This window comes from Anolis carolinensis, chromosome 6 (genome assembly GCF_035594765.1).
Source record: "Anolis carolinensis isolate JA03-04 chromosome 6, rAnoCar3.1.pri, whole genome shotgun sequence".
Classification (NCBI taxonomy): domain Eukaryota; kingdom Metazoa; phylum Chordata; class Lepidosauria; order Squamata; family Dactyloidae; genus Anolis; species Anolis carolinensis.
In genome coordinates this window covers 103,438,857-103,451,200 of record NC_085846.1, presented here as the reverse complement: position 1 = coordinate 103,451,200, position 12,344 = coordinate 103,438,857, and the positions used below count along the sequence as shown (strand labels likewise).

Here is a 12,344-nt window from a genome sequence, read left to right as displayed (position 1 = left end):
AGCTGGTAAACTAGCTCTAAAAAGGCTTTGGGAAAAGAAGCTTCTTTGACAGAGGATTTATTAACTGAGGTACGTCTTTAACTGCAATATCCAGGAGGCTTCGGAAGGAAGAATGTGTCATATTGTAGTCATCTAATCTAGAAGCTGTTATATATCACCTCATTTTCAGAGGATTATCTATCTAGAAGGTTTATGCAACACAGAGGGATCTGTTAAATATATAAATGGTCACAAAATACAAAGCATGAATGAATTCAAGAGCTTCCTCTTTATGATGCTGTGCCACATTATTTTTGCTCCATCAGAGCAAAAAGACTACCTCCCTGGAAATTATCTGACTGTTCCCGCGAATGATACTCCATAATACTTATTAGCATAATTAAAGAATATTGTTCCCTGAAAAACAAATAGAAGAATGATACATGAGTTAGGTACTTAAGCTGGTGTGTCTATTTTTTCTACTTTCCTCACAGAATAATAGAAGCATAAGAAGAGAAAAATCTTTACTAAATCTAATTTGTGATCTCATTGTAGTAGGATAAGGGAGGCAGAAGAGGAACATGGTGCTAAAAGGCTGTGGGCTAAGAGCATTATCATAATTAATATCATGCAAAGCCCTTTCCTTTTTTCTTAGTGGGCAAACTTCCTGTGTTTTAACCCTTCTATGTTATGCCCCATTGCTTTAGTAATTTCTAAGGAGGGATCAGAAATGGCACCCTCCTCCCTTATTGTTCTATTTAAGCATGTTTAAGCACAAAGTGGCAAATCCATTTACACATTTTCTTAGTATTTTCACTATAGATTTTGTATTGCTCCAGAGAGTCTGCCACTTTTGCTTAAAATATACAAGGATTAAAATACCCATGTTGGTCCCTAATGCACTCTCCTAATACTGTTGTCACACTACAAACTCACGATGCTTTTCCTACACCATTCCCAGCACTTGGAAAGTTTAAGGGCTAAAATGAAACATGGTAGTTTTTCTTCTCAATACCCCTTCTCTACCACAGTTTTCTGTTCCTGATGTGCCCATTTAGGGTCTTAAAAAACTTCCATAATGGAAAAGTCACAGTATCCCCACACAACAAAACTAGCACGGCTATTATAATGTCTCTTCTATTCACTCTCATCTCTGGTACTATCCCTTTAAAGCCATTTGTCTATTGAACTATTTTACTACTACTTTGAAAAAAAATACTTTTTTATCAAATATTTTGGTGAGGAACATAAATCCCACCCTCATCTCAGGTGTGAGGAATGTTTGGCTCTCCAGATGTTTTTGACTATGATTCTTTGGCTACTAGTGACCATGTTGGGTATGAAAGAGATGAAAGTTGTAGCACATCTGGAGAACCAAACGTTCTCAATTTCTGATTTTTTCCATTGTTCTTTTCTGCCGTTAACACTTTAGAGCCATAGAATAATGGCCAGTACTTAATTAGGGCAGATATCACCAGAGAAGGTTAAACACAGTTCTGACCCCATTTCATAGTTCATAAAGGAAGTTGAGGGCAGAGGTGCTGAACAATATGTAAAGTGGGAGTTGTAATTGTCAGTCGGGAACACTAGGATGCTGCTGGAAGTAAGCTCTTCTCCATCAGACTTCTGGAGACTGCAGTAGCTAACTTCATGAGAAGAAAAGACCATGACAACATGGCAATAGAAGAAATCTTGCCATTTGAAGAGAAATGTGGAAATCTTAGTAAAGACATAAATGTTGATCCACATTTCAAAATTCATCTTCACTATAGCCGAATCATAGAATCATAGAGTTGGAAGAGATCTCATGGGCCATCCAGTCCAACCCCCTTCCAAGAAGCAGGAAGATGACATTCAAAGCACCCCCGACAGATGGCCATCCAGCCTCTGCTTAAAAGCCTCCAAAGAAGGAGCCTCAACCACATTCCAGGGCAGAGAGTTTCAGTGCTGAACAGCTCTCACAGTCAGGAAGTTCTTCCTAATGTTCAGGTGGAATCTCCTTTCCTGTAGTTTGAAGAAATTCCCATTAGATACCTGTGATGCTGACCATTCACATTTACTGGATTATTATAGTTTCGTCTATTTGTTGTGTGCTGGTTTACACTAAATTTGCTGATCTTTTTCCATTCTTTTTCATACAACTAAATGTTGCCATCATTTTTACAATATTTATTTCATTGGTCCTCTTTTTTATCTTTTGTCTTGTTGCTTCTTACTCACTTCTACACCAAGACAGAAATTGGCTTAGTCTGACAGGACTTGTCTGTCCGATTGCTGTTGTGATAGCTTGCTGAACACTGAAACCAAAGCAAGTGACTCTTTGTAATTTTCTGGACCTTCTGTAGCAGCAGCAAAAACAGAAATCCATATCTGTCTCTTTCCCCAATCTCCTGGGACATCAATGAATTCTCAAAGATAAATGCTCAGATTTTCTTTCTTCTTCAGCCACTTCCTTTAGCTTTTTATGAGGCACATTCCATTAGCTTCTGCTGGCTTTAGTTTACTCAGAGTTCCTTTGTGCTTTGCTACTGACTGGCCAACCTGACCTCTCATTGCATATGAAAAGCCCATTGATGTTTTCCATCAAGCCAGGTCATTTTTCCTTTCCCAGTCAACAGTGCATTCGAACTGACTATATTCTCCAAGGCTTTGCATGCTCCTTGGTGTACTTTGAAATATTTCAGGCAAACAGGTACAGCTGTCCTGGCATCTGACAATTACTGGAGATTTTGAGAGGGGTGTGTTTTGTTTTCTCAATTAAGATGCTTTCACCCTCCCCTTGTTGCTATCTAGATGTGTCTATGGATTTTTGTTACATTTGGAAGTTGGCATTTTACTTTTGTGTGTGATTATTTTTTCAAAAATATTATGAGTTAGAGAGACCATAGCATTTGGTTCATTAAGCAGAAAAACAAATGGTTGTATCTCTACTGCTCATCCCAAACCAAGGAGAATAGTACCCCAAGCTTGCCAAATTATTTGGACAGCTGAGACAGAAAATCTCTTAAGCCCCCCCCCCTCCCCATCATTTCTGGAAATTGTGAATTCCTTTCAAAAATACAAATTTTCCACTCTTTACAACACCTCATTTCTGCTGCTTGAGGTGGCCACTTCCCCCTAGCTAATAATAGGACTAACCTTGAGCAGAAACAAACAATTCATTGCTCCATTCATATGTTCTTATTACTGCCTCTGGGTGAATTCTTCAGTGAGACTTAAACCAAGGTTAGTAGAGACTAAGCATCCTTTAACAGGAACGCCAAAATGCAGAATACTCAAAAATCCCCAATTGTCCACATGGATGTTTGAAATAGTGGCACATTTGCTTTCTGAAGTTCCAGTGTATACATAGTTTCTGATGTTTCATGCACACAATTATTAAAAATATTATGTATACAATTACCCCAGAGCTATGTGTTTAAGGAGTCCATAAAACAAATGAATGTGTTTAGACTTGGACCCCATCTCCAAGATATCTCAATACATACATTTATGCAAATAGTCCAAAATTCAGAATACTTCTGTTCCTAAATATTTCAGATAAGGGATACTCAATCAGTATAGCAACATAGTATGAAATAAAAGCTTATCACAGTGACAGCCTGAATGATGCTACTAGGAAAACCCACCACCCAAACCAACCACTCTTATTTACTTTTTTTTGGTGAGAGTGCAGGCAGGAAGCAAAGAGACAGAGGAGACATAATTTGCCAAAATGCTCTGTTCTCTTCTGCTGCTTGGAAAAAATATAATAGGATTGTGTGGATTGTTCCAGATGATGCTTTTATTGAACAATCTCCCTTCCTTGGGCATAGATTTTTTATATGGAGCCCAACTTAGCAGTCTTCCATTTGTTCTATCTTTCTCCCTTTATAAAAAAATAAATCTATTAAAAAGGAAAAGATGGGATAGATTTGCAATCCCTTTCAATTGTAGTGCTAGTAACTGTCTGTCCACAGTAACCTGTATTTTTGTCATCTGTCTCAGAGATAAAGCATGTGTCTAATAACTTTTAGAGACAATTTGTTCTTATCATGCACACGAGGCAAGTAGCTGATTGCCAGTTGGCCCAAAGGTAAAAGAATAGACAAAGTAGTAGACAAGGAAGAAAGGAACACCAGGAGAGTGTCTTGAACATCTGGAATCATATTAGTGTACTATGCTCACCTAACATCATTGGCTTAGGTAGTGGCAGAAGGAAGACAAAGAATTGAGTGCAGATGCCATGAAAGAGCTAAGGCACTGGAGAAATAGGTTGCTTAGAGCCCAAAGATCTTGACTCTTTTCTTTTGCCACTGCTAGGTGACCCTGGATTAAGTGCAATCAGTGGTTAAATGTACCAGTGGGATTCTGACCCTCAAACAGGGGTGGGAAAGGTGCAGTTTGCTGATGGAATATGATTCCTGGATCCCATTTTTATAGTCCCATAAAGCCTCCCATCAGTTCACCCAAAATCCCAGATACCCACATTTATTTATTTACAGTATTTATATTCCGCCCTTCTCACTCCGAAGGGGACTCAGGGTGGATCACATTGCACATATAAGGCAAACATTCAATGCCATAACATAGAACAGAGACAGAGACAGACGCAGGCACGGGCGGGCCTCGAACTCATGACCTCTTGGTCAGAGTGATTTGTTGCAGCTGGCTGCTAACCAGCCTGCGCCACAACCCGGCCTTTGAAAACTTCAAGTTTGCTTCTAATCACCATTTTGGCTGGGATGAAGAAGGCATTTTTGCTGTGCTCCTGAAGTCTGTATGTATAGATAGTTGGTGTTTCTTTTCCTGGTGTGTGTGCATGTTATACCTCAGCTTCCCTGCAGTTGACCACACTCGCTCAGATCTGACAATGATGTACACATTGACTATTTGCTCAATAGAAAAGTGACCTCACCACCATCATGAAAGTAATTGATTTCAGCTGCAGACTAATCCCATCCATGCTTAAGTCAGACTGATTGGAATTGGACTTGCTCCCAAATAAAGTGCCTAAGATTTCAGCCTCAAATACAAGGAAGGATTATTGTTCAAACAAAAGGGTCTTACGTCTTGGGAAAGTTCTGCCGTAGGTGTTGGCAATGTGATTTAATTCTCGCCCTCCCTCCATCTGTTACAGGTCAATGGTGTGGACTTAACTGGGAAAACTCAAGAAGAAGTTGTTTCCCTGCTGAGAAGCACCAAGATGGGAGGGACAGTAAACCTTCTCATTTTACGCCAAGAAATATTCTATCCAAGGGAACTGGTGTGTATTTTATTTTACTTTTCAAAGTGGCAAAGGCATTTTAGATGGATATGAGCAAAATAGTCTGAAGGCCTGCTGTTAACACATGTGTGGCTGGGAATGGAGCCTCTATTATATTTCCCGTGTGAGAACTAATGCTTTGAAATCACAGGTGGCAGCAAATACAAATTATAAGCTGTTGCATAGACTTTGCTTCAGTGCCCACAGACAACTGGATTATTCTATGTCTTTTACACTTGTGGGTCCCTGTTGGAAAGCTTGTTGTTTGTCATGCTTTCTCTCTCTCTCTCTCTCTCTCTCTCAGACCATTTTAAATTAACCCAAAGCAGGATGTAAAAATACAGTTTTAGAAAAGGAGGAATTATAATGGCAAAAAGTTGTTTTTAATACAACAGTTATATCCCCAGGAGGCCGCGAAACCCCACTGTTGTTAATTTAGCAAGGTGATTCACATAATGCCTTTTGTATAATTTAACTGAAATAAAAAGTACCACTGTACTTAGACTAACTGTTCCACAGAATGGGCACCACTGGTGCCACAGTAATTGTCTAAGGCAAGGTATTTTTGTTTGTTTTATTATGAACAGTGAGATAGATACAAATGTTGTTGAATACTTAAACCTCCTGGGCCTGACCACTACACCAGATCTATGTACTCCAAGGCTTTGAACAATGATGCAACTAAAGTTCATATTCTTGGGGATTTGGGCTTCTTCCTTTCTTAATTCGCTTCTGTATAACAAATCATCTAATACTTTCCTTCAGAAATTCTTCTTAAGACCAGAACAGAAGCCAGCTGCTTTCATGTCTCACTGGTGCCTTGGATAACAGGAGCAGCTGGTAGATCTATTGCTGTGGGGGTATAAAATTCATTTTTGATTTTATTACCACTTCTTTGAGTTGTGCACTAACTCTCCTTGTGTTGAACTGATCCCTTTTGAGATTTGATACCCATCTGCAGAAGGCGCTCTAGTGAAATCAAGAGTGGGTTTGCTGCCCACTTGGCAATGGATCTGCTGCCTGCCCCTGTTCAAGGTTGCAGCTAGAGCTGTAAATCATTGCTTGGTATGGAGTGGTCTAAATTTCAGAATTGGGATGTGGATATTCTATTCTAGTGTTAGTTGAAAAGAGAGGAGCTCCTTAGTTCTCAGTGTTGATACATGTTTTAGGCAAGATTTGGACAAGATTAAACTGGAGACATTTGAGCTGCTGAAATTGTGCTTTACTATTATGATCTGATATCAAGTGAAGTGCTTCTGGTTTCTCAAAAGGAGGGATTGGGGAGTGGGGAAGAAATGCAACAGCATCACCTTTATGGCTAGAAGTTTGGAAGAGGGAAATTGACTTTTGGTAAGTAAATTTATTGCTTTCACATAGCAACACTAACTGGTCATGGTAAACATCTGAAGGACTTGTATCACCTTAAAAATTTAAAGGAAGATGGATTTGAAACTTTCTAGATCCTATTACATTCTGTCCCACTCCCACAACTGTATACGTATACTTTATACCTGACTCTTCAGTATCACTTGCTACTGCATCTGGGGTTATATCCGTGAAAGCTAAAAACCAGTTAGTCATAAAGATGATGCCACATTTCTTGTTTTTCTTCTCCCTTTCTTCCTTCTTTTTATTCTGCAAGAGTTGAACATAGCTACTTCTTCAAAATAGAATATATCTCTGGTAGGCGTATTAATATGTATGCATATTATTGTCACATAACATCTACCAATGCTTGGTGGAGTTAAAAGAAAATGACCGTCCTCATCTTTAGAAGTACAAAAACTAGTTGCCTTAGCCAAAACACAGGTTTATGAAGGATACGATAGAAGTCAAAAGAATACAACATAGTAAATAACTGACTTTGATCTCTAAGCAAATCTGGATTTTTATGTTTTTAAAATGGTTGGATACTTGACTTACAAATCAACTGAAAAACAAGTGAATACTAACTATGTAGTGACATGGTGGCTGTGAGATTGGTTGAAAATCTAATTTACCTGTTCAGTGTTCCATTTAAACTGCTATTGAGAATACTGGTCATACAAAAATACCAAGTACACAAGATGCCTACCATATTGGATGATCCTTGGATGGAAAGATTTATCCTGTGTTCCTAGCGAGTCCTTGCTTATCTCAGAATATGTTGCTGTGTATTGTAAGAAGTCACCATGTAAAATAGGTAGAACCATGTGTTATTGAATGGTGAAGACCTTTTATGTTATTTTTTAGTCACAAAGCAGTGTTATTCAAATTTATGTCAGTTAATTGACTAGACTGCATAGACTGAACATTGACTAACTGATTTTTAATTATGATTTTATCCATAAAAGCTGGCTAATTAACCTGGATGATAACCTCTCATGGGCAAGGCTTAAATTTGCAGGCTTATCAGTGATAAAACTTTGTTATGACAGTAAATCTTTGCATTAAAAATTAACAACATAACAGCCATATTTAATGTAAATAGCTAATAAGGAATAAAAGAGCAAAGTGGTGATTTTCATGGCTTAGGATTTTCATTATCATCCACAAGCATCTATCACTTTTCCCCGCTGGCATAGAGAACCAATAAAATAACAATTCCTTCTCTTGCCTACATTTCTAATCAGTCATTAATACAGAAAATTATCCTTGGAATATCTTCTCAAATAAATCTTGTAAGACCTGTTTTCAATTTAAGAATTGGACTCTGAATGTAAAGGGTGATTTCTTTTTGTCCTTTTCCCTCCCTTCCTCATTTTTTCCTTCCTTCCTTCCTTCCTTCCTTCCTTCCTTCCTTCCTTCCTTCCTTCCTTCCTTCCTTCCTTCCTTCCTTCCTTCCTGTGTTGTTTTCTACATCTAGCCAGAAAAGCTATACATTTGGGAAGCTGAAATTGTAGATAACAGAGGTGTCAACATACCAGTTAATTTCATTGTAATTTATTCTGAAACATGGTTTCATGTCCTTCAGGCATACACTTTAAGTATCTCACACTCTAAAACAATATAATATATTTTAATATCAGTGCAATAATGACATTAAAAAAATACAGTTGCTAGCAAATAGGAGCCATTGCAAAGTGATTGAAATAAGGCGCTGAAGCAAATGTGGGTTGATCACCTAAAATTCCAAAATCCAGAATCATCCATATGGTTGTCTTAGATAGGTTGTTTCCAACCTGTGGGCCCCCAGATGTTTTGGCCTTCAACTCCCAGAAATCCTAACAGCTGGTAAACTGGCTGGGATTTCTGGGAGTTGTAGGCCAAAACACCTGGGGACCCACAGGTTGAGAACCACTGACTTAGATAGTGACACTTTTGCTTTCTGTTGGTTTAGTGTACACAAACTTTGTTTCATGCTCAAAATTATTACAAATGTTGTGTACAAAATTACCTGCTATCTATGTGTATAAGGGATATATGAAACAAATGAATTTTGTGCTTATGCTTGGGTTCCATCCTCAAGATATTTAAGTATGTGTATGGAAATATGGGTATTCAAAAATCCAAGAAATATCCAATATTCAAAACACTTCTGGTTCCAAGCATTTTGGATAAGAGATACTCAACATGTATTGGCCATTTTCTGAAAACATGCAGAGAAAGTTCTAGGCAAGATCTTTCTATGGAACAGTCATAGATTATACTATTCTCCTAACTCTCCTACTGATCTATCCTTTTAAGGGAAGGAATTACAGACCATGGTTTGATCTAGGGCTAGTCCAAATTTTTTTGCTGTATAATACAGAAAAGAATGTGGCAGCCTTCCTCCATTTCCTTAACAGAAACCAATTGGACTCATAGCTGAACCTTACTTCAACCTTTCCAATAAGGTAGTGACATCGGCTAATCCTTGGGTATTCAGGTCACACTGAGAAAGTTAAGAGGGGGGGTCAGGAGGAACAGGTTGAGGGCTGCCATTTCTGCTTTACAGCTCTGTTGGCCAGAGTAATTGCACATCCTTGATTCCATCTAATGACTTTCAGGAGCATGAAGGCTCAGATATGTCATATGACACAATGTGAAGTTCTGTTTCATACAGAGCTGCATGATATATAATGAAAGTATTTCATTTTGATCAATAATAATTGAAAGATATACACACTTAAGCTCAATTCTTATCTGAAACTATGGACACAAACTGTATGTTTGACACAAAGATGATTCCAGTGTGATGAGAGTTAATAAACTCAAGCAAATTTCCAGGACAAGTTTTTGACGGCTGCAATTGTCTAAAGTCTTCCTTTTCTCCATAATCCTTTTGCCAACATGCGACTATATTCATTTCGACCCAAGTGGCCAATATTTTGAAAAAGGTCATGAGAAAGGAACACAATTTTGCTTAAGATTGAGGATTAAGAGATGATTGGCGAGTTTCACTGTATATGTTTTGTTGTGCCAAAATGAAATCTCCTCATCCCCCTTTTTATTTAAGGGAATAAAGATTTCTTGGCTCTGTTTTCTGTCTTTGTCAACTGCTGTGGTTCTAGCAAGTAATTCCCCCTTGACAAGCACTAGTTGCCTTTGTCTGCATGTAGGAGATTAATTAAAACTGCCCGTCTCATAGGAGAGGTGCTGTGTTTGGTCTGGTTGGCAATAAATGTAAAATGTATACTATGTCTATACATGCCACTGAAAGTAAGTGATTAAAATTTATGGAAAGATGCTTTTGTTTGCTGTTAACTTTGCTCAGTTAACATCCAGCACATCCACCTTAACATGGAATAAAATTGACCCAAGAAGATTTAATACAACAATAAGAAATTACATCAGAGCGTGTCTTTATTGAACTAACTGATACTGCAGCAAGCACATAAAATATACTTCCAAATGAAATGTGGGCTGCAAGCAAATTGGAAGCTAGGGAGTAGCATCACAATGGTATCTAAAATAAAAGAGTGACAAAATAGCAAAAACAAAAGTCATCCTCTCCATCATCCCAAGATGATCCACTACAAAGAAGTGCCATTGAAAGGTGTTCAAGTGTCATCCAAGTCATACTGCCCTGTTTACACATTTGTCAGATGTGACAGAGGTGATAAGAACAGTTGAATGAAATTTTAAATCCCCCTTATCTTGAAAAATATGAAGTTGGCAAACAAGAGAGAATTAAAAGCCCAATCTAGAATCCTGTCCTGCCCTTGCAAGAGTTCAAAATCTAAAACAAAATCTGAAGTATTAAACACTTTGAGGTTATGAAGCCCTAAATCAGAACAAAGTCCAAACAAAGTCCAAAGTCAGTGAGCAAACCCAGGGACATAAATCCAAGATATTCAACAACAGTGTCAAATGGTCATGAAGAGGACTGGAATTGTTTCAGTACTAGCCAAGGAGATGCTAGCTGGCTTTTAACAAGACTCAGCTCAGTCCATGTGCCTGATAGTATATAGAGAATGTGTTGTGAACATGTAGACTTTCACTGTCACACACAGCCTTTATTGGCATACAACATAGGTATATACAACAAGAGGAAGTCACAGATAAAAAGAAAACATACTTAAAAGTTACTAATCTCAAGGATAAAATTTGCAACATGAAAGGCACTGCAGAGTAATCCAACCAGAGAAGTCATCCATAGCAGAGCACTTGATGAACCAATCTGGACACAGCATATTATTTGAGAACACAGCAATGCTGGACCACTCTAACAACCACCATGTCAGACTACACAGAGAAGCCATTGCAATCCGCAAACATGTGGACAATTTCAACAGAAAGGAGGAAACCATGAAAATGAACACAATCTGGCTACCAGTATTTAGAAAACTCCAAAATCAGTACAGTAAATAAGAAACAACACTCAAAAACAGGGGAATTCCAGACAAGAAAAATCAGGGCCAAATCACCTCTAACAAAGTATTCCCGCAGGCAGGAAGCAGCTAAGCTTTTAAGCTGCAAGGCCTTTCAGTGCTAATCAAGGTGGTCAGTTGCAACATTCACACTTTCCTCAAACAGGCAATAGTTCTTTCTCCCACCCTGGACATTCCACAGATATATAAACCCCAGGTGCCTAGTTTTCAACAGACCTCACAACGTCTGAGGATGCCTGCCATAGATGTGAGTGAAACGTCAGGGGAGAATGCTTCTGGAACATGGCCATAAAGCCTGGAAAACTTACAGTAGCCCAGTGATTATGGCTATGAAAGTCTTCGATAACACATCAGACTTTCACTGCATCTGAGGGTCTGCGTCAAACACTTAATTTGTCTTCACCATGAAAATGTGGATGTCTCTGCTCCACCTCCATTTCTGTGCATGGCTGCTATATGTCTTCTGAGGAAGATGAACTCTCCAGGGTGTGGGGCATGCTAGGCGTGATCCTCAGCCATTTCAGTTCTCTCTCTTCTCTCTCCAAACAACATTGTTAAGGAGGAATTTCTTCATCTGAATGCTCTGAGGCCAACAACATTACTACCCTCCAACAACCCTCTCCAAGGATTTCATGCATTTCCCTCCCATTTAAAAGCAAACGGTTTCCTTCCCATAGTCTAGTAATGATGGATCAAAAGAGACAATTATTCCCTTTTGCTCATGATTTTCAAATAATTTTATTAATGGTGTGGTGAGCTGGCTCCAGGCCCAGGGAAATAATGTCTGTAGGTCTCTGGAGGTAGATGTATGACTGGAGACCCCTTTATCTTTCTATGTGTTTTTATGTGTTTATGGAAAACTATTTGTAATAATTTGCTGAAGACAGAACACAGCTGGAATTCCCCCAATTGCAGTCCTAGTAATAAGTATTGTACAGACCCCTCAGCCCCTTACATTCAAGGACAGGGCACCTCACCTTACCATTTCCCTGGTATCACAACTGTTTGCAACCTTTTCAAATTGTCTGTTTCCTGTCTCTTCTGTAATGTCTGGATCTTCTTTAGAGTGGCAGATCTTTATAGCAACAGAGAAAGAGAGGGGTCCATGTATCTTCCTTTGGTAGTTGTGTAGGATCTTAAAGGCCCTGGTGGTAGTGGTCAGTGTGACGAAAGACTGACCTCCATTTCCTCTGTAACAATATCAGTTGTTGTAAAGCTTACAGATAATTTCTTGAAAAAGAAAGTGCGCACAAAATGTGTGCATTTAAAATGTGAATGGCTAAATTGGCTATAATTGTGAAAAATGTGCAGAAACATATTTTAATCCA

At 38.6% G+C, this 12,344-nt stretch overlaps 1 protein-coding gene across 1 annotated transcript in view; it reads left to right on the top strand.

The window, feature by feature from the left end:
* The window catches only part of pard3 (par-3 family cell polarity regulator), a gene marked incomplete in the record, with an annotated part of 618,554 nt that overhangs the window by 363,429 nt on the left and 242,781 nt on the right, over nt 1-12,344 (top strand). The window contains 1 exon segment of the mRNA XM_062984552.1: nt 5,099-5,224. Coding sequence (XP_062840622.1) covers nt 5,099-5,224 — 126 coding nt within the window.